This window comes from Salvelinus namaycush, chromosome 7 (genome assembly GCF_016432855.1).
Source record: "Salvelinus namaycush isolate Seneca chromosome 7, SaNama_1.0, whole genome shotgun sequence".
NCBI lineage: Eukaryota > Metazoa > Chordata > Actinopteri > Salmoniformes > Salmonidae > Salvelinus > Salvelinus namaycush.
Window position 1 is genome coordinate 20,141,153 of NC_052313.1, and position 23,899 is coordinate 20,165,051.

A 23,899-nucleotide genomic window follows, 5' to 3' on the forward strand; every position below is an offset into this window, starting at 1 on the left:
TAATCGCCCAACATCAGTGCCCGACCTCACTAATGCTCTTGTAGCTGAATCGAAGCAAGTTCCCGCAGCAATGTTACAACATCTAGTGGAAAGCCTTCCCAGAAGAGTAGAGGCTGTTATACCGCCAAAGGGGGGACCAACTCCATATTAATACGAATGATTTTGGAATGAAATGTTCGACGAGCAGATGAGCATATACTTTTGGTCATGTAGTGTGTGTGTGATCGTATACAAACGTAAGCAAGGTTTCTAATGATTATGTTTCAGTCAAATATTATATGTGTTTAGGCTTCTTAAAGTCAATTTGCAGTCTACAAATTATTTGTAATTATGTTCCAGCCCCCCGACCATCTGCTAAACTACAAAATCGAAGTGCAGTAGCCACGCAACATACCCCAATACTTGACTTGTGCCTACTCAAGATCAATGACTTGGGACAATTATTAGGCAGACACCTCGCCCGGATTTGGGCTGCACTATTTTCAGAACATGGCATATACCGAATGTCTTGGGAATGAGGGAAATGTTATATTTTGCCATTATTTTCACAAACAAATCATATTGTCTGGATTATAGCATTTTCACAGTATGAGTGGGCGATGAGCTCTTTTTGTGGGTCAGGAGAGGGCCCATTTTATTATGCAAGTGCCCTCTTTTAGTGGCTGAAATCCTCAGGGGTGTGATTGCTCAGACGACGACACATGGCTGAAGAGACACAGCAGTAGGGAGAAATAAGGAGAGCATTAAAACAAATAGCTCATCTGTTGCACAGCGGTTTGTTCTCAGTATAATTACCCTCATTGAAAATGGCAACACTTTCAGTCAATGGCTCATTTTTCAACCGTGCAATATGGAAATTGTTTTGTTCAAACTGTGAAGTAATTTAATTTGTGTCTTTATTTATCTAAGTTAATGTAATATCTTGTAAACTTGTTTAAACCGCCCATTGAGCCTAAAGTTATTAATGATTTAACACTTAAAAAGAAGAAGACAAGGAACAGAATGGTAGACTTTATTTGTTTCCCTAATGCTCAGTAACATCAAGTATGCTATAGGAATAAAGTTTATTTAAAGTACATTGATTAGGTACTTGAGCAGCCAACTAATGTGTTGTTCTGTACTACGGTATTCACTGTAGAAGGGTGAATCATCACATTATCAAATGTGCAAAAACCAAAACAAACTTAGCATATTTATGAATTCATATACCACCTAATTACATGGCTAAACACCTGTCCGAGCCTATCCTGATCAAAGTTGCATATTTCTGCACTCTCACTCTCCAACATAGTACTGCATATCCTGGTTTGATTTAAAGAGGTGGAAAAAACATCTTGCAACCTAGAGTGTACTCCTTTTTCCCCTTTCCTCAGCTGATTTGCTATTCTACCATACAGTCCTTCCTCTACTTTCTCAAACACCATCAGAACATAAGAAGTAGCTCGAGCTCTGATGAACTCAATCATAAACAGACGGAAATACATAAAGCAGCAACGGTTGCCTCCGAGTCTAATTAGCCGAGTATTGTCCTTCATTAATGCAGAATAATACATTATCCTCAACTTTCCCCACACTTCCCCTTTTCCTGGTACACATGTTCATTAGGAAAGTTGTGCTTTGCTCTGCGCTGTCTATGTTGTGCAGATGTCATAAAATGTTTGCCAAGTTGGAGTATTGGATTAATACAGAAACACTGTAAAATCTATGATGGGTCAAATATGCGGTCTCCATTTTTGGACATACCCTGTCCTTTGTCCTTCTCCTAATAGGGTGTCAGTTCTCCAAAACTTCTTCAGACAAAATGGCTGCAAAGAAACACACTTTTTTCTATCTTTCTTTTTTTATATACTAATGGCTTTAACTATTGGGCAAAGCAGAGGTCAATCATTTCATCTAGAATGCTCTCATGTACAGTATCATCAAGCATGTGATTTTCAGGTAGATTAGAAGAGGGTAAACTGAAAGCTGTTTTGTCTGACAGAGTTTAGGAGGAGGAGTGACATATGTTGTCTGCCATTCCTTTGATCTCTAGTCAAGTAAGATGTCAGCCTCTCTCAGAATCTCCCTCATACAAAAAGTTTGGCAGGTTACTTTTATGAGTTTGAATCCTGTATTTACGATGCTCTACTGTGAGATTTGAATCACCAGCAACTTATTTATTCTCGTAAAAACAAACACTACTGCTACCCCCAGTGACTTGCAAATATCATTGTGTAGCAACATGTATTCTAAACCATTGCTGTGGATATTCTGAATAGTTTCCCTAGCCCAACAAATACAAACAACTTATTGAATTTTGTGTATAGTTGGTTGCTGGCAAAACAATTGTTTTGCTCAAATGAGCTCCACGGCCATTCCTCAATGACCAGTGATGCATCTTGAAGAGCTGGTCTGCCGTAAAGCACTGTACTTTAGATTCAAAATCAATACCACCGACTTTCACTTGCAAGTACGTATTTCCTCTATAGATTTCTCTGCCATGGCCTCAAAACAAATAATTGCACCAATAGCATTCATTTAAAAGGAAGTCCTATGTCTTAAAAGGATAATTTCCAACTCCCAGATGCTATTGTGAATACTACATATAAACAGCCTTGAATTCAATATACTGTAGCAGTGTCCAGACTTGATAACTAACAATGATGTCAGTAACCTTAAACCATATGAATGGGTCCCTGTTGCATTCTGTGTCTATACTTAGTCAACTACATTACCTCTGGTTTTCTGTGTCCTCTTGATTGCTGTCTGCGTTTTGAGGATCTGGTAAATATTCTGGTTAGCTGTCATTAGTCTGTCTGGGCACTCTGAGCTGTATTTCCAGCAATACACCAAGAATCACCAGCAAGAATGGTCTTAGCTAGTATTGATATGGTATGCACATTACCTGGAGATGAGCCGTACACTTTTCACCCGTGATTGCTTCTACTGCAGCATTGTAATTGTTATTGTTGTTGCCCTCTTAATGGCAATGTCAATGAATTGGACTGTAGTTATCACAGACCAGGAAGATGACATCTTTACTGCAGCTCTTTTTGGGCCAATTGAGACGAGCTAACACTGCTGTAATGAGTCTGTCTGAAATGAGGTTCTGAAAATGGCCTAGAGTTAACAATATTTTATGTTCATTAAAATGTTAATTAGACGATATCCCTGAAGCCAAATTCTGAGTCAGTCATTTTTTTGGTTACACAGTCTTGTCTCCCTTGGACACTGTCAATGCCGAGAAACAAGTCTTACCATATCTTAGGTTAATGGTGTTACTGTTAATGTATGTGTTACTGGCTACACCATTTTAGAAGATTAAAAGAGTTTGGGGGGTTATTATTTTAATCTAAATTTAAGAGTGTTTTTTACAATTAATTTGTCAATTGTAGATGTGTTTTCATGATTAGCATTAATATTCATTAAGGATTAGGTACATTTGATTGCATTTCTAAAATCATACACCTGAGGTAAAATTTGCCTTGCCGTATTTTGCCAGCAAATACAAAAGTAAAAACGTCAATGATAATCAGCTATTGGGTCATACAATTATTACATAGTCATTGCATTGTGACTATGCCAATGTCAATAACTGTCCTTCTATAATTACGCTCAGAGGGTACCCATTTCCTTTTAGTGATTTGCACATTGCTCACTTTCTGCAGTCGATAGCTTGATGTGCTGTATATTAAAGCTTGACTCATCCTTAAAGTTAACCAACGAGGAGGCCTGGGCTAAATGGCTTCATAATGCAGGTTATAACTTAGCCCTGCAGAAGGACGTGATTGAACCGCCTACAATATATTACTCTCCCTCTCGGCTTATATTACTTGGGCTGTCCCCTGTCTTGGCACATGACATCTATTGCAATGCAGGGCTAGGAAGATTCTGCAGAATACAATGAAAAGTCCTTAGCGTCAGCTATCATATCTTTAAAATAAATGAATGATCAAAAGAGGAGACTAGGCCATACAGTATGTGAGACTGACAAGGAGCTTTGCCATTCATACATTTTCTGCATAACCAATAAATAATCCCCTAATTATGTCTAGGCAACGTGCAGAATCATTTTATTAAGTTACAGTGAAGTACTCCATGCCTTATGACAGGATCAAAATGAATCCACTTGCAGCATTGATCATTTACTGTAACCTATAATTATGTCTTCAATGGATTTGACATATTTTACCAGATTGAATCACTAAATATCGATGCTAACGTGGAATCCGTTTCTATTGAGGATTGGGATTGAGAGGAAAGAAGAAATGGTGCTGTGTTTTTTCATCACACAAAATTGCATTGCAAAGTTGAAGATTCTAGATAACCTTTTCAGAGCCCTGTAGCACAATAATGACTTTCAAGTCATTGTACAGTATGTGCAGTCAGGCTTACACATTTTACCATTGTGCATTCATGCCACTGATTCATACCAGGGACTAAGATGCCCTAAAAACAACTTGAATTAATTTGACTGTAGCCTGTCACTCTCACATCCTCTGGTGTGTGGTTGTTTCGCCCCCATGGGGGGCCTGGGATGATTTGAATGCAGTTGTGCTCAAAGGTAACTCCATATTACTTGCCTCTGGTTTCACTGGGCGATAGTTCCTTTTGCTGCATTAGGCGAACAGAACAAGTCATTTTGCTGTCATGTACTAAACATTTTGAACTGTATGATAGTTTTGCTTCTGGTTTTGTCGGCTTCAAAATGAATTGGAACTAATGTGTTTATTGACATTAGCTCAAAGCAGTTAAATAGTTACCCCTCATTCCATAGTTGAACAAAGCAGGCCAACAGATCCACTGTCATATACACTATTTTCTTGGCTCTATTAAATATTATACACCCACTCAAGGCAATATAATTCCCTACCCACCTACCCTTTGCATCTGACACTCATATTAAATAGTGTGATATCCTTTATTGTTTATCTAACCCATTATGTACAGAAGGATCATTCACATGGTTACTGTGTGTTCTATGGTTTGTATTGCTCTAAGCCTTCTCACTGTTCTTTCAGTAGATATGGCAATACGCTTTCCCTCTAAAGCCTGAGGGTTCTTACATCCTGAACCTGCAAGGGTTGCTTAGCATCGACTGATACATTTGAACACGTTTTCCTCCCCCCGAGCCTCATATAGAATAAAACAATCACACAAGGTTAAAGAACCTTTATTAAAGATAATAATTTCTGCAAGTGCCATTAAAGAGCCACACACCAATGCTACAATCAATTGATTGCATTTAATAAAACAAATAAATAATGCAGGTATCTTTCTCTCTGTGTGCGGCACATGCATGTGAGAAAGTGTCACGTTCCTGACCTGTTTTCTCTTGTTTTGTATTTATTTAGTATGGTCAGGGCGTGAGTTGGGTGGGTTGTCTATGTGTTGTTTTCTATGTTGGGGTTTTGTGTGTTCGGCCTGGTATGATTCTCAATCAGAGGCAGCTGTCAATCGTTGTCCCTGATTGAGAATCATACTTAGGCAGCCGGGGTTTCACGGGTCAGTGTTCGTGCCACACGGGACTGTTTTCGGTTTGGTTACGTTTGTTGTTTTGTATCTTGAAGTGTTCTGTTTACTTTCATTAAATAATGAACACTAACCACTCTGCGTTTTGGTCCTCTCCTTCTGTCAGCGAGGACAGCCGTTACAGAAACACCCACCACCAAAGGACCAAGCGGAGTGGAAAAGGGCAGCGACAGCAGCAGAGACAGACACAGGAATGGACATGGGAAGACGTCTTGGACGGCAAGGGTTGCTACACATGGGAGGAGATCCTGGCTGGAAAGGATCGCCTCCCATGGGAACAGCTGGAGGCAGCGAGGAGAGCAGAGGCAACCGGAGAGAGGAACCGGCGGTATGAAGGTACGCGGCTAGCACGGAAGCCCGAGAGTCAGACCCAAACATTTCTTGGGGGGGGGGGGGGGGGGGGGGGGGGCGGGGGCACACGCGGAGTGTGGCAAAGCCGGGTAGGATACCTGAGCCAACTCCCCGTGCTTACCGTGGAGTGAGAGGGCGTCGTACTGGTCAGACACCGTGTTATGCGGTAAAGCGCACGGTGTCCCCAGTACGCGTGCTTAGCCCAGTGCGGGCTATTCCACCTCGCCGCACTGGTAGGGCTAGGTTGGGCATCGAGCCGGGTGTCATGAAGCCGGCCCAACGCATCTGGTCTCCAGTGCGTCTCCTCGGGCCGGAGTACATGGCACCAGCCTTACAAATGGTGTCCCCGGTTCGCCAACATAGCCCAGTGCGGGCTATTCCACCTCGCCGCACTGGCAGGGCTACGGGGACCATTCAACCTGGTAAGGTTGGGCAGGCTCGGTGCTCAAGAGCGCGTATCCTCCTTCACGGTCCGGTAATTCCGGTGCCATCTCCACGTACCAGTCCTCCGGTGGCAGCCCCCCGCACCAGGCTGTCTCTCTGTTTTCTCTCTCCAGTTGCTCCCACCTGTCCAGCGCTGTCAGAGCCTTCCTCCTCTCCAGCACAGCCAGTGTCTGAGCTGCCTGCCTGCCCAGCGCTGTCTGAACTGTCTGCCTGCCCAGCGCTGTCTGAACTGTCTGCCTGCCCAGCGCTGTCTGAACTGTCTGCCTGCCCAGCGCTGTCTGAACTGTCTGCCTGCCCAGCGCTGTCTGAACTGTCTGCCTGCCCAGCGCTGTCTGAGCTGCCTGCCTGCCCAGCGCTGTCTGAGCTGCCTGCCTGCCCAGCGCTGTCTGAGCTGCCTGCCTGCCCAGCGCTGTCTGAGCTGCCTGCCTGCCCAGCGCCGTCAGAGCTGTCCGTCTGTCCCGAGCCGTCAGAGCTGTCCGTCTGTCCCGAGCCGTCGGAGCTGTCCGTCTGTCCCGAGCCGTCGGAGCTGTCCGTCTGTCCCGAGCCGTCGGAGCTGTCCGTCTGTCCCGAGCCGTCGGAGCTGTCCGTCTGTCCCGAGCCGTCGGAGCTGCCCGTCTGTCCCGAGCCGTCGGAGCTGCCCGTCTGTCCCGAGCCGTCGGAGCTGCCCGTCTGTCCCGAGCCGTCAGAGCTGCCCGTCTGTCCCGAGCCGTCAGAGCTGTCTGCCTGCCCAGCGCTGTCTGAACTGTCTGCCTGCCCAGCGCTGTCTGAGCTGCCTGCCTGCCCAGCGCTGTCTGAGCTGCCTGCCTGCCCAGCGCTGTCTGAGCTGCCTGCCTGCCCAGCGCTGTCTGAGCTGCCTGCCTGCCCAGCGCTGTCAGAGCTGTCCGTCTGTCCCGAGCCGTCAGAGCTGTCCGTCTGTCCCGAGCCGTCGGAGCTGTCCGTCTGTCCCGAGCCGTCGGAGCTGTCCGTCTGTCCCGAGCCGTCGGAGCTGTCCGTCTGTCCCGAGCCGTCGGAGCTGTCCGTCTGTCCCGAGCCGTCGGAGCTGCCCGTCTGTCCCGAGCCGTCGGAGCTGCCCGTCTGTCCCGAGCCGTCGGAGCTGCCCATCTGTCCCGAGCCGTCAGAGCCGTCCGCCAGACAGGAGCAGCCAGTGCCGTCCGCCAGACAGGAGCAGCCAGTGCCGTCCGCCAGACAGGAGCAGCCAGTGCCGTCCGCCAGCCAGGAGCAGCCAGTGCCGTCCGCCAGCCAGGAGCAGCCAGTGCCGTCCGCCAGCCAGGAGCAGCCAGTGCTGTCAGCCAGCCAGGATCCGCCAGTGCCGTCAGCCAGCCAGGATCCGCCAGTGCCGTCAGCCAGCCAGGATCCGCCAGTGCCGTCAGCCAGCCAGGATCCGCCAGTGCCGTCAGCCAGCCAGGATCCGCCAGAGCCGGCCAGCCAGGATCCGCCAGAGCCGGCCAGCCAGGATCCGCCAGAGCCGGCCAGCCAGGATCCGCCAGAGCCAGCCAGCCAGGATCCGCCAGCCAGCCAGGATCCGCCAGAGCCGCCCGCCAGCCAGGATCTGCCCCTCAGTCCGGTGCTGCCCCTCAGTCCGGTGCTGCCCCTCAGTCCGGTGCTGCCCTTTGGTATAGTGGGATTGACATGGAGGGTGGTTGTTAGGAGGAGGCCACGGGGGCGAGTAAAGAGGGGGACAAAGTCATTGTTAAGGTGGGGTCCACGTCCCGCGCCAGAGCCGCCACCGCGGACAGACGCCCACCCAGACCCTCCCCTAGAGTTTTAGGGGGTGCGCCCGGAGTTCGCACCTTGAGGGGGGGGTTATGTCACGTTCCTGACCTGTTTTCTCTTGTTTTGTATTTATTTAGTATGGTCGGGGCGTGAGTTGGGTGGGTTGTCTATGTGTTGTTTTCTATGTTGGGGTTTTGTGTGTTCGGCCTGGTATGATTCTCAATCAGAGGCAGCTGTCAATCGTTGTCCCTGATTGAGAATCATACTTAGGCAGCCGTGGTTTCACGTGTGTTTTTGTGGGTGTTTGTATCACGTGTCAGTGTTCGTGCCACACGGGACTGTTTTCGGTTTGGTTACGTTTGTTGTTTTGTATCTTGAAGTGTTCTGTTTTACTTTCATTAAATAATGAACACTAACCACTCTGCGTTTTGGTTCTCTCCTTCTGTCAGCGAGGACAGCCGTTACAGAAAGAGAGAGAATGTAATGGGTCTTGTCGTCGGATGAGGATGAGGAATAATCGGACCAAAGCGCAGCGTGGTAAGTGTTCATGCTTTTTATTGAAATTGAACACTTAAACAAAAATAATAAAGAGAATGAACGAAACCTAAACAGTCCTGTCAGGTGCAGAAACACAAAACAGAAAATAACTACCCACAAAACACAGGTGGGAAAATGCTACCTAAGTATGGTTCCCAATCAGAGACAACGATAGTCAACTGTCCCTGATTGAGAACCATACCCGGCCAAAACAAAGAAATACAAAACATAGAAAAAAGAACATAGAATGCCCACCCAAATCACACCCTGACCAAACCAAAATAGAGACATAAAAAGCTCTCTACGGTCAGGGCGTGACAGAGAAAGACGGAAAAAAGATAGATAAAAACAGGGTTGGAAGAGGACAATGTCATTGGATTGCATTGTATTACTTCACAATGTTTTTGAGTGAGACGTCTTGTTTACATTTCTCTCCTTTTCTTCAATGACCCCAAGTCATGGGGCCAAAGGGCAGGGCAGTAGTGAGTTACATGTATGCCTTGTTACTCTCTCAACATGCCACAAGGGGATTGTTAGTGGATGCTGCTTTGCACTACCCAACAACCCTTATCTGTTTCAGTCTCATTGCTTACCCTGTTTGGTAGTAAATCCTAACCTATGAAAAGCATGCATACTAGGGTTGGGCTCAACTCAGAATTTTGGAATTAACTCATGAGTTGAAATTTGAATTGAATTTGGCCACACCCTACAGGATGTAGAATTTGAATTTGAGTTTGAAATTCAAAGAAATTCCACTTAGTCATAGAATATGAGTTTCATTTCATCTGACAGGTCATACTTCCAGATACCAAAGAATATATAATGAACAAAAATATAAACGCAACATGTAACATAAATGCCCTGTTATTGAGCATTTCTCCTTTGCCAAGATAATCCATCCACCTGACAGGTGTGGCATATCAAGAAGCTGATTAAACAGAATGATCATTACACAGGTGCACAATAAAAGGCCACTCTAAAATGTGCGGTTTTGTCACACAACACAATGCCACAGATGTCGGAAGTTTTGAGAGAACGTGCAATTGGCATGCTGACTGCAGGAATGTCAACCAGAGTGCCCCATGGTGGCGGTGGCGTTATGGTATGGGCAGGTATAAGCTACGGACAACGAACACAATTGCATTTTATCGATGTCAATTTGAATGCACAGAGATACTGTAACGAGATCCTAAGGCCCATTGTCGTGCCATTCATCCGCCGCAATCACCTCATGTTTTAGCATGATAATGCAGATAATGTCGCAAGAATCTCTTCCTGGACAATTCCTGGAAGTTGAAAATGTCCCAGTTCTTCCATGGCCTGCATACTCACCAGACATGTCACCAATTGAGCATGTTTGGGATCCTCTAGATCTACGTGTACAACAGCGTGCTCCAGTTCACACAAATATCCAGCAACTTCGCACAGCCATTGAAGAGTGGGACAACATTACACAGGCCAAAATGATTGTCAAACCAGATACTGACTGGACTTCTGATCCACATCGCTACTTTTTAAAAAGATATCTGTGTCCAACAGATGCATATCTGTATTCCCAGTGATGTGAAATCCGTAGATTGGGGCTTAATGAATTTATTTCAATTCACCTATTTCCTCATATGAACTGCAACTCAGTAAAATCTTTGAAATTATTGCGTTTTATATTTTTGTTCACTGTATAACTTTTCTCTGGAAACAATGTTCATATACTCTTTTAACCTTAGTGCTTAGATTAGCCAATTATATTTCGACAACAATTTTATTTTTTGGGCTTCTTTTTCTATTGCATTCTTGGAAATGTACTATTTTTCCCATTGAACACAATTTAAGTGATTAATGAAAAATAATCATTTAGAATATTCCCATACATGTTTTGTTTCCCTTGATTATTATTTTTAAGTTTGTCCTGAAAATCAATTTTTCAATAATATATGGTATGCATGTGTATTTGTATGGACTAAACCTCCTATAGAATACAAGTATTTGAATTCATTGAATTTCACTGAATTCAATTATATTTCCATTCATTCGAATTTGAATTGCAATTATGTATACTTCTTACTACTTCACTTCAAATTCAACAATTGAATTTGAATTTATGAGTCAATTTCAGTTCAATTCTGAATTGAGCCCAATCATTGCATACAGTATAGCATGCAAGTTCCACATGCATCCATGCACTGTTGTCAATAGAAAATGTATTGAAAGTTTACCTGCACTTCTCAAGATAGGCTTCGGTCCTACGTGTCTTCTTTTAGTGTAAGAAGATATGAAATTCCTTTTGCCATATCATCCCAATATGGAATAGACAGACCCATTGGACCTACATGTGGAATGATCACGTCAGTGGAGGCTCCTCAGAGGAGGAAGGGGAGGACCATCCTTCTCAGTGATTTTTTTTTAAAGTAAACCTTTTTAGATAAAACTATACTAAATATATTTACATGTCAACAAATAATTGATTTAAAAACACTGTTTTGCATTGAAGGTCTACAGTAGCCTCAACAGCACTTTGTAGGTTAGCACCATGGTGTAGCCAGAGGACAGCTAGTTTCCATCCTCCTCTGGGTACATTGACCTTAATACAAATCCTAGGAGGCTCATGGTTCTCACCCCCTTCCATAGACTTACACAGTAATTATGACAACTTCAGAAGGACGTCTTTCTACCTATCAGACCAATCAACTGATATGTTGTCCACCCAATCAAAGGATCAGAAAATTAATCTAGTACTGAAGCTACAGTTAGCTAGTGCATAAAATGTGGTGAGTAGTTGACTCAAAGAGAGAGAAAGACAATAGTTGAACAGTTTTTAACAAATACATTTCTTTAAAAATAAAGGAGAAGCAAGAGAGAGAGAGCGCTAGCTATATTTAGTTGTATTTTTTTCACTTTCACTTAGCTAGCGAATGCAGCTCGCTAGTTTAGCCTATTGAAACACCTGGCTCAATCAGAGAGGGATGCTATGTTAGCTCGTTGGCTATGACTAGCCAACACTGGAACTCTTCAAAGTCAAGGTAAGCTTTTGGTTTTAAAAATTGTGACGACCCTCCCACTCTGTCTACCGTTTTCTCTCTCTCTGCTCTTGTTTCCTTATTAGGATGCCGGTGGGCGGAGTTGGGAGGGTCGTCAGCTACATGGGAAACACCTGGGCCCACTCTCCCAGGATAAATACACCACTTCCCCATTCATGGAGGGAACTCTCTCCATGCAGACACCTTGATAGATTCGGTTATGTTTCATGGTGCTTTTTGGTTGTTTGTTTTAGCATCTTTCAACACCCTGCATTATCACATTCATGCATGCAAAACATTCACTTACACTACTGATTACTGATTACACACACCATTGTATATTATACCTAGTTTCGTTATTTAATAAATATATTTTGTTACTCCTTATCTCCACGTGGTCTCCCTTTTGTTACGGGCTCTGAGCCGGTTCGTGACAAGTGGGGGCTCGTCCGGGATTAATTGAACGTATTTGTTTGGGAGAACGTGGAGGTACGTGTTTGGTTTAAATATTTTGTTTGAGTTGATAGGCCCAGTATTGGTTGCCTTAGTTGTTTGGTTGGTGTGCTGCGTTGGAGAGAGTACATTGGTTAGTTTCCAGGCCCTGCCCAGCCTGGAAACTCTTGTTCTACTTTCTGTTGGGACATCGGTCTGAGGTGAGTAATCGGCTGTGTACCTCAGTGGGAGATTTGGATAGGGTAGTACTATTTACTACCCGGAGCTATAGCCTTTTACCCCTGATAGGTTTAGCGACGTGTTTCATTTTTGGAATATGTTGGGCATGGTTAATGTTTGTTATTTTTGTGTGGTGTCTGTAGACTGAGCAGTTGTCTCGGGGGCACATCCGTGGCTTGGTGGAATCTGCCAGCGTGCTGGGGGGTTTATTTCCTTGCCAGCGGGCTACAGTGCGTAAATACCCACCGCAAATCCGCATGAAGACTAGGGTTGAGTTAATGTAGGTTTGGGGAAGCTCCGTATCTCATCTCTCTTCTGTGGTGCTCAGGGTGATTGTCATTTCTTGAGTTGTGGTCTGGTGTGCTCAGCAGAGGGGAAGAGTGAGATTTTTTTTGTAACTATGGCGTCTTTTGTAGATGAGTTCATTCGCTTTCCATCAGAGGAATTGTTAGAATTAGGTACTAAAGAACAGCTGTTGAAAATCGCCGAATACTACAAGGTTGAAATTAGTGATAAACGTCTAAAGAATTCTATTAGGTTGATATTGAAGGCCAATTTGATGGAGAGTGGTATTCTTGAAGTTACCACTGGGCCAGCCTCTGCTGAGGAGTCATCTCCCCGTAACGTTACAATGGCCATTCCATCGGTTAGTCCTAGTAGTCTTCTTTTTGAACAGCAGAAAGAACTGCTTCTGTTACAGCAGCAGCATGATCGTGTAAAGTATGAAAAGGAATTAGCATTTAAACAAGATATTGAGTATGCTAAAATCAAGTTGCAACAAGAACGGATAGAGTTGGTTAGGGAAGGAAAGATTTCCGGGGAGAGTTTGTTCTGGGAAGGTGACCCAGATTTACCCAGGGGTCGTTCCTCTTTTGGTCGTGCCCCGGACACATTTGATATTGTTGGGAACTTACGGTTATTACCTCAGTTTAATGAAAAGGACCCTGAGACATTCTTTTCGTTGTTTGAGCGTGTTGCTGATGCTAGGAGTTGGCCTGATTCTGACCGCACCTTAATGTTGCAGTGTGTGCTGACTGGTAAAGCGCAGGAGGCATATTCAGCTCTTACTGTACACGACAGTGCCTGTTATGATAAGGTTAAAACGGCTGTGTTGCAGATTTATGAATTGGTCCCTGAGGCTTACCGCCAACGATTTAGAACTTTAAAAAGGGATGATAAACAGACTCATGTTGAGTTTGCGCGACAATTATCTGTACAGTTTAATCGCTGGTGTTCTGCCTCTGCAGTTGTGACTTTCCAAGGGCTGTGTGATCTGATTATGTTAGAGCAATTTAAGGACACAATCCCTGATCGTATTGCCACGTATATTAACGAACGAAAAGTAAAGAATGTCGCTGAAGCTGCGGTTTTGGCGGATGAGTATGTGTTGACTCACAAAAGAGTCTTTGCAGAGCCCCGTATTCGGAATGAGTGGGGGCGTTCGGATAGATTTGGGCTTCGCTCACCGAGATATTTTGGTTCACGGGCAGAGTTCAATTCAACTCGGGTTGAGCCTGACTCCCGTGGTAAAGCTGACTTTGGGCAAGAGTGTCACTACTGTCAAGGTTCAGGTCATTGGAAAAACGAATGTCCACTTCTCAGATCAAAGGGTGCTTACGCTAAACCTAAGCCTACCGCGTTAGCTGCGCCTGTTCTACATCAGTTCATTCATGACTCATTGCCTCAGGTCCAGGAGCATGTGAAAGTACATATTGATCCAGACTATTTACCTTTCCTTACGGAAGGTTTTGTGTCTATGTTAGGAAGTAAGGAATTAGTGCCAGTGAAGATCTTGAGAGACACAGGTGCCTCCGAATCGTTTGTGTTGGAGTCTGTGTTACCCTTTTCAGCTGAGACTGATTCGGGGAATAGTGTTCTAATTAGGGGAATAGGTTTGAACACTCTTTCAGTTCCATTGCATAAACTGATGTTAGATTGTGGACTGGTGAAAGGTGAGGTTGTTGTGGGGGTGCGTCCTTCGTTGCCTATTGAGGGTATCGACGTTATTCTTGGGAATAACTTGGCAGGTGAGCGGGTGTGGCCTGTCGCGTTTCCATCTCTAGTGGTTTCCACAAAGCCGTCAGTTGTTGAGATTCCTGATGAGTGTACAGAGCTTCCCAGAGGTGTTCAGTGCGTGTGCAGTGACGCGTTCTATGAGCCGTGGCGAACTGGTCACTGTGCCGACTAATGAGAAGTATGCTACTGCTTTCCCTGTTATTCCGTTATCTGTTAACCGCTCAGATCTAATCAATGCGCAACGGACTGACTCCACATTAGAAGAGTTGCGTGACCAAATTGTGCCTGTGGAACAGTTGGGAGATGTCGCCCATGGTTATTTTCTCCAGGATGATGTCCTGATGAGAAAGTGGGTGTCTCATGGTAGTTGTTTTCTAGGGGAGGCGATTAGTCAGGTTGTGGTACCAGTAAAACTTCGTGAGTTGGTGTTGACAACTTCTCACAATGATGTTGCTGGACATATGGGTGTAGGGAAAACATACCATCGCATATTAAGACATTTCTTTTGGCCTAGATTAAAGAGGGATGTTTCTGATTTCATCAAAACTTGCCACACCTGTCAATTAACTGGGAAACCTAATCAAGCTATTAAGCCGGTACCACTGTTTCCTATTCCTGTACTCAGCCAACCTTTTGAGTATCTGATTATTGACTGTGTGGGTCCTTTGCCTCGTTCTAAAAAGGGTAGTAGTTACCTGTTCACTGTGATGTGTCAGACCACAAGGTTTCCAGCAGCCTATCCTCTCCGGTCTATCACGACTAAGTCTGTGTTAAAAGCTTTGACTCAGTTTCTGTCACTGTTTGGAATACCTAAGGTCATTCAGAGTGATCAAGGGTCTAATTTCACCTCTAATCTGTTTGGTCAGGTTCTCCAACAGCTCCATATTAAGCACAATCTGGCTAGCGCCTATCACGCGCAAAGTCAAGGAGCACTAGAACGTTTCCATCAAACACTTAAGTCTTTGTTGAGAAGTTATTGTACTGAGATGGATAAGGATTGGGAGGAGGGGTTGCCTTGGTTATTGTTAGCCGCTAGGGAGGTTTCACAGGAGAGCACCGGTTTTAGTCCAAATGACCTTGTGTTTGGACATAGGGTGCGTGGACTTCTATCTGTTCTTCAGGATGACTGGAAGTCTCCCGAGCCTCCTCAGTCTTTGTTATCGTATGTGTGTGATTTCCGGCGCCGCTTGTATGCCGCTGGCGAAATGGCTAAAGAGAAGCTATCATCTTCACAGGAGAGGATGAAAGGCATATTTGATCGCCGAACTGAGCCACGTCACTTTAGTCCAGGTGACCAGGTTCTTGCTCTGCTGCCAATTGTTGGTTCTCCTTTTGAAGCCAAGTTTCAAGGTCCATATACAGTGGTGCGCAAGTACACTGAGCAAAATTATCTAGTTGCCACTCCAGAACGGAGGAAAGCACACCAGCTGTGCCATGTAAATTTGTTAAAACCCTATTATGCACGTTCCTCAGAGACTGAACAGTGGGAATCTATAGAGGACGGTAAACCTGTTCTTTTGGCTGAAACCGTTATTCCCTTGGATTCTTCTCAGGATAGGTCTACGAATGAGGAGGAAGATGTTCCTGGTCCCGACGATTGCATACTGCAGGGTAGATTGAAAAATTCAGAGACACTGGATATGTTGGGCAGCATTCTCACTCATCTACCCGTTGATAGGCGGGAAGAGATGGTTGGTCTGATTCGGAGATTTCCAGGTTTGTTTTCTGATACACCTACACGTACAAACTTGATAGAACATGATATTGACGTTGGAGATGCTGACCCCATTCGTCAGCGGTTCTATAGAGTTTCTTTAGAGAAACTGCATTGTCTGGATGCTGAGGTCAGAAACATGCTGGAGAGTAAGATAGCAGAGCCTTCTTTCTCCAGTTGGGCTTCTCCCTGTATCTTGGTCAGAAAACCAGATGGAACAAACAGATTTTGTACAGACTACCGTAAGGTCAACAGTGTCACTAAGCCAGATTCATTTCCTCTTCCTCGGATGGAGGACTGCGTTGATCAAGTCGGGGCAGCTAGATTTGTGAGTAAATTTGACCTGTTAAAGGGCTATTGGCAGGTGCCACTGACGAGTAGGGCACGTGAAATCTCTGCCTTTATTACACCCTCTGGTCTGTACTCGTATTTGGTTATGAGTTTCGGACTGCGTAATGCACCTGCCACTTTTCAGCGACTTATGAACAGGGTTATCGCCGGTTTGACAGGGTGTGCTGTTTATCTGGACGATGTAGTGATATATGCAGATACATGGGAGGAACATCTGTTCCGTATTCAAGCCTTATTCGAACGCCTGGCTGAGGGTCACCTCACGATCAATCTGGCTAAATGTGAGTTTGCTCAGGCGACTGTTACATACCTTGGAAAGGTGGTTGGGCAGGGGGAAGTGCGTCCTGTTCGAGCTAAAGTGGTAGCTATTGATGCGTTTCCTCCACCAACTACTAAAAAGGAACTGATGCGTTTCTTGGGCATGATTGGTTATTACCGTGGTTTTTGTAATAACTTCTCTACTGTGGTCGCTCCATTGACAGATATGCTGAAAGCAAAGGCTGTTTACATTTGGTCTTCTCGTTGTCAACACGCTTTTGAAGATGCAAAGAGGTTGCTTACCTCAACTCCGGTGCTGGCTGCTCCTCGCGTGGAATTGTCATTTACCTTGCAGGTGGATGCTAGTCATGTGGGGGCAGGGGCAGTTTTGCTGCAGGCAGATGTGTCTGGGGTTGAGAGACCTGTCAGTTTCTTTTCGAAAAAGTTTAACCATTATCAGTTAAACTACTCAGTCATTGAAAAAGAAGCGTTAGCACTCATCTGGGCGCTGCAACACTTTGAGGTCTATGTCGGGTCGGGGGTAGTACCTATTACGGTCTACACTGACCATAACCCTCTCACCTTTTTGAGGTCCATGATGTGTCCTAATCAGAGGATAATGAGATGGTGTTTATTTTTACAATCATTCCATCTCGATGTGCAGCACATTCGTGGAACGGATAATGTGATTGCTGATGCGCTCTCTCGTGCGCCCTGTTCCTGAATGTTTGTATGGTCAGGTTCTGTCTTTCCTGTCTATTCCGTCCTGGTCTGGAGAGGAGGTTGGCTGGGGCAAATTTGGAAGTGGGAACACGTAACCCCTCATCAATTTGGGACGCAAGTGCTGTGTCAGTTTGGGACGCAGAGGCCGGTATGTTGTTCCGGGGTCCTTGTTGGTCCCCGGTTTTATGGGGGGGAATGTGACGACCCTCCCACTCTGTCTACCGTTTTCTCTCTCTCTGCTCTTGTTTCCTTATTAGGATGCCGGTGGGCGGAGTTGGGAGGGTCGTCAGCTACATGGGAAACACCTGGGCCCACTCTCCCAGGATAAATACACCACTTCCCCATTCATGGAGGGAACTCTCTCCATGCAGACACCTTGATAGATTCGGTTATGTTTCATGGTGCTTTTTGGTTGTTTGTTTTAGCATCTTTCAACACCCTGCATTATCACATTCATGCATGCAAAACATTCACTTACACTACTGATTACTGATTACACACACCATTGTATATTATACCTAGTTTCGTTATTTAATAAATATATTTTGTTACTCCTTATCTCCACGTGGTCTCCCTTTTGTTACGGGCTCTGAGCTGGTTCGTGACAAAATGTATTGCCACCGGGGCCTGCCAGTGCTAACCTGCTTTCTGACAAAAGAAAGTATTTTTTTGCCTGGTCACAGAAAGCTGATGTGTTGTGTACTGAAGTCCAAAAGCAAAGGGAAAAAGTGAGAGGAGGACAGCATTTAGATGCAAGAAGGAATTATATACAAGCAAAATGTTCATGCTGTTTGTATGCAGCTGCTTTGAAAGTTTACTGTGTTTTCGTGTGATCAGAGGTGTATTCATTCCGCTGATTCTGTTGAAAAAGTTTCTTAAACAGAAGTAAACTGAACGAAGCATGGATAAACATGGATAAACATGTGTCCAATACTAGCTCTCGTTTGCAACTGTTGGACTAATGTTTAGATCAGAAAGTTGTAGACGAGTGTGCCAGGCAGTTATGAATATTTCTCTATCTGTCACCTTGATTATTCAAATTATTCTCTCAACCTGTGCACCTATGTTGTAAACTGTCATTCATAGGCTAGGTTGTAGCAACCTCATGATGGGTATAGGGAAATTTTTTGTATCATGTAGTAGCCTAAACCTATCGATGTTACATTAAGCTGGGTGAATGGAATATGAATGACAGTCATCCAATATGCTGTAATAGAAATAAGGCCATGCTCATAAATTGTTTTATTGTCCTCCCACATCTTAAACGCCACCGACTGCCACTGGATCACGTTGCCGTAATATAGTATATTTGTTATCAACTTAATAAACTTTGGAATCCAGTTGCTGAATATGAATGTGCTGCCATCCCCAGATTTATTCATATAATAATTTTCCCAGCCATGCTTCCCTGTGGAGCTATAGTGAGCCCGAACCACGATTAAAGTGCTGGAGGCTGGGTTGCAATCATTTCCACATAAATAACGGACTTGGTGCTGACCAAATTAACAAACACAAGCCAGGCATCATTTTGCATTGTTGTTCATCTAGCGTTTCCACCCGTGGAGCCAATGGTTGGTATCATCCTTGCTTAATGTCCTTTTCCCATTCCGAATCTTCTCTGATTAAACAAACCTGATTGCATCCGCAGTTGCAAATTTTAAATTAGAATTTCAAATTTAGTATTTTTTTTATCTCGCTCCTCAAAAGGATGATTGGATGAAATGTGAGAGCAAATTTTTCTGGGCAGTGAAGTTGCGATTAGATCATTTTCCTGTGACCACAGTGTACTTAGGCAGAGACTGAATTAAAATCAACATGTACGATTACAGCCCTCCAGTAATACCAAGCTGTTACACTGCATCTCTGCTTGCCCAGTTCTGCAATCAACGACAATGTACACAAATACCTGTGTCTTCTCTGAGTAGGTGGCATGCATGCACCATTGTCAAATTCAGTAAGTTAGAGTAAAACATTTGCACCAAAGTACATTTATCATCTTTATTATCAAACTAAATAAATTATATACTGTACTCTCCCAGGCGTTTCTTTATCACTATTTTAATCTACACCTCATCCTACAATCTCAGACTACATAGGGAATGATCACGTTGCTGTAATATAGTATATTTGTTATCAGATTAATACACTTTGGAATCCAGTGACTGAATGTGAATGTGCTGCCATCCCCGGATTTATTCATATAATAATTTTCCCAGCCATGCTTCCCTGTGGAGCTATAGTGAGCCCGAACCACGATTAAAGTGCTGGAGGCTGGGTTGCAATCATTTCCACATAAATAACAGACTTGGTGCTGACCAAATTAACAAACACAAGCCAGGCATCATTTTGCATTGATGTTCATCTAGCATTTCCACCCATGGGCCCAATGGCTGGCACCGTCCTTGCTAAATGTTCTTATTTTCTCATTCCGAATCTAATGATTAAACAAACCTGATTATATCCACAGTAGCAAATTTCAAATTTGAATTTAAATGTATTTATATTTTTTTTATCACATGCTTCAAAAGGATGACATGTGAGAGCAATTTTTTCTGGGCAGTAAAGTTGCGGTTAGACCACAGTGTACTTAGGCAGAGACTGAATTCAAATCAACACGTACGATTACAGGCCTCCAGTAATACCAAGCTGTTACACTGCATCTCTGCTTGCCCAGTTCTGCAATCAACGACAATACACACAAATACTGTACCTGTGTCTTCTCTGAGTAGGTGACATGCATGCACCATTGTCAAATTCAATAAGTTGGAGTAAAAAGTTAGCACCAAAGTACATTTATCATCTTTATTTTCAAACTACCACTGAACAAAAATATAAACGCAACATGTTTATATGTGTTGGTCCCATGTTTCATGAGCTGAAATTAAAGATCCCAGAAATGTTCCACATACACGAAAGGCTTATTTCTCTAAGATTTTGTGCACAAATTTGATTACATACCTGTTAGTGAGCATTTTTCCTTTGCCAAGATAATCCATCCACCTGACAGATGTGGCATATCAAGAAGCTGATTAGACAGCATGATCATTACACAGGTGCTGGGGACATTAAAAGGCCACAAACAACTACCACAAAGTGTGCAGTTTTGTCACACAACAGAATGCCACAGATGTCTCAAGTTCTAAGGGAGCATGCAATTGGCATGTTGACTGCAGGAATGTCCACCAGAACTGTTGCCAGAGAATTTTATGTTAATTTCTCTACCATAAGCCGCCTCCAACGTCATTGTAGAGAATTTGTGGGTATCTTTAGCAGGAACACGGGAATCTATGTTTGATCACCCCCTCATAACTCTGATAACTATTTATTAAATTACATTTCTATGATACAAGGGTGAACACAATCTTGCATACAGTAACTCCAGATAGATCTCTATCAAAAATGATGTTTTTATAGCTGTACAGTGTACATATTAGGACATACGTACTCGTGTGTCCATATTATGTACACTGTATAGTTATAACAACATCGCAACCTGTGCAGAAAACAGTTTCTCCCACAGCAGACTTTAATAATAGCAATGGCACAGATGGTGTTGTGAGCCAATAGACACAACTAATTGAAAAGAAGAATATCCAGTTGGCATCATTGCTATCTTATTAGATAAAACATTTTAGTTGTTATAATTGCAACCAGGGTAAAGATAATTTTTGTGGTTTGGACCTCTCTAAAACTTTCAGGGGTGTTATGACCAGACAGTGTTAAGCTTTGTCCTGATATCCACTCGGAATGGTTGAATGCGCAGTATGTGCCCCACTATGTGCCACACTATGATCGCCCAGTGAACTACATCCAATGTACTCACTAAGTCAAGTCATAATATGTTACCGAATTAACAGATGGAATCCAGCAGAGGAAGCGGTGTTTGAATCCCATCTGTGAAAATGATTTATTTAAATATTTTTCTGATATCATTATAATACAAACTGCTGCAACGTTCCAGTACAGAAGCTTCACACAGTACCAAATAAAATTCAAATTACAGGTCATAACATTTTTGACAGCTCAACAAACAGATAAGACTGCATTGAGATGATGCGTAATAAGGAAACAATTCATCTATGTGAAGCTGAAATAATGGACATCGGCGTCATAAAAAAAACATAACTGCTGTGTTGTCATTTCTGAAACAATATCCATGGATTTGAGTTGCTCAAATGTCATAATATAGTATCTTGTTTGATGGGCTGAGACTTCGTTGCTTGTTAGCCACCACAATTGTCAGACGTTGCAATTTCCTTATCAAACGACTGTTGTCGATCCTTTAAATTATATATCCACTTTGCTTGACCTTGTACTCTGTAGTGATTCCATTTCCTGTTGAAGTACAATAGGCCTTGCAACAGGTGTGTACTGCCATGGCAAGTGGTCCTCCTTAACAGACTGTCAATAAAGTTGTTTTAAAATTCAATTTCCTGTTGTTAGTGCTTCAAAACGAATATATGACAACATTGTTACAAATACAGAACATAACTTGTCTCTGCTTTTAAACATTTGGATAAAAAAGGTTACATGCTGATTACTTTACAAGTTTTACAGATTATTTTTTTTATTTTTAAAATTTTATACAGGGATTTGATAAACTGAAGGCATTCTTTTACTGTGCACACAAATATGCTATCCATTTTACCTGCTTGGAGAAGTATGTGATAAACTCAAGTTCTCAAAATCGTCTTCCTCAAAACTGAACAGTTAGGATTTGTCATAATAGTCATAAAATAACTTTTACTCAATGGACTTTAGCCTAATATTGATTTGAGGTTAAGCAGCATGACACAGCTCTGCTAGATTAACTGTTCTCATCCCAGGAACCAGCGCAGATTAAATAGTGTATATAGCCCACACATTTTGTACCCTGACAAGACTTGCTGATCAGGATATGTCTCTAGCTGGATTCTTCTGTATTATTTGCTCTGTCAGCTAACTCCAACTGCTGTATCAACAGGTTAAGATCCCTCACTGAGTTCAGCAGCGCTGTGTACAGAAGACTGGAGACTGTTTACGGTGGAGACCTTAAGCAAAATCCTGCTTCTTAGTGGCCCCAGGAATGTGTATGTACTGCCAATACATATAATTATTCCATCCAAAGTGCTGTTATTTTAAATACAATTTGAAGAAATGGACAGATGGTGCTTTGTGAATCTGGGCAGATTGTCCGCCTCGTTCTGAGATTGTAAAAAGATAGGGAATAAAGGGGCACAATATGTGAGAACACTAGGCTACAGTATACGCAATGTGCAAAGAGATCGATGTTGGTGAAAGTCAATATTCTATGGCCATAGCCACTGTCTTTGGTCGCATGATACATTTTACAATGGAGACTCTCTTCAGTCTATGGATACCCTCTTCAACTCAACTGAAAGGCAGATCTGAAGCACTGTTGCTGCACGATTACCAATACCACCTATTCATACAGTAGCTATGGTGGCATAATATGTCCAGTGGTCATTGCACTTAACAATGACGCTACCTAAAATAGGTGCATCCATATAGTGAATAGAAATGATTCCAAGTGGTGAATGTCTATGGAACATTGCAGATAGACATTTAGAAAGCTTCTATATATATTAACAGTTTAGTATAACAGTAGAATCCATGACTTCTGCTAACGGGTTCTGAAACAAGAGGTCAGATTGTCAAAGCGTTGTGTCGATGAACATTGAGAATGGACAAGAGCGAGAACAATTTCAAACCATTTTCTTAATCACAGGACCTTTAAACTGTTTCCTCGTCCTTATCTGTGTGTTACAGATAAGGAGCGTATACTATAGATACCGTTGGGGCATCATTGCACCATCAAATGGCATAAGAACTCTTCTTGGCTAATGTGAGATTCTTTACACAAAGATAATGCCCCTGAGCATTAGGCTACAGCAGTACCTAGATTCTTCTTTTCAGTAATGGAGCATATTTGAATATTAGAGCTGTGCTCTAAGTGAAGCATTCCATTTCTTAATGGCTTTTTACAATATTAGTGCAGCCAAATTTAAACGAATGGTCTGCTGGCACAGTCACATATAAACATTGACATTATTATGCTTCATAACATGTGAAGCTGTTGCACATCAGGAAATTACAAGAGATGGAAGTATTATTTTTATATTCCAAAGGAAATACCGTACAAAAGTAAAGAATGTGAGAATGAATAAGAACAGATCCATAATAACAAAGTTCAAGAATTGTAGTTGCAGATTATACATATGCAGATTTTAAAATAATACAATGTCGAGTTGCCCTAATTTAGCAATCCAACTAGGCCTATACATCATTTTGTTGTATTTTAGTAGTTATTTTGTTTTGGGTGGGGCATGAATACCCTTGTACAATGTAGTTACATGATCAACATAGTGAATGTAAGCTATAAACAGTTCAAGGAGTTTGAAATAAAACAATTATATACTCATATATTACACAAATATAGATCCTTTTTTTTCTACTTTGACACAATAAATGTATTGCAGGAAACCAAAATAAAAGTATTTGTGAAAGATATTCCAAGTAGACACTGTCGGTTTCCATTTTGTTTCAATTGTTGGGAGTGCTGAAGAAACATTGGCACAACAGGTAATCCCGCCAC

General features: G+C 43.1%; 1 protein-coding gene across 1 annotated transcript in view; it reads right to left on the reverse strand.

Annotated features, from left to right (window-relative positions):
- Positions 1 to 655: 655 nt before the first annotated feature.
- Positions 656 to 23,899, reverse strand: part of LOC120050652 (V-set and transmembrane domain-containing protein 2A-like) — a 54,287-nt gene continuing 31,043 nt past the window's right edge. Inside the window, exon 5 of the mRNA XM_038997232.1 lies at positions 656 to 705. Within this exon, the coding sequence (XP_038853160.1) occupies positions 656 to 705 (50 nt within the window). The remainder of the gene's footprint in view (positions 706 to 23,899) is intronic.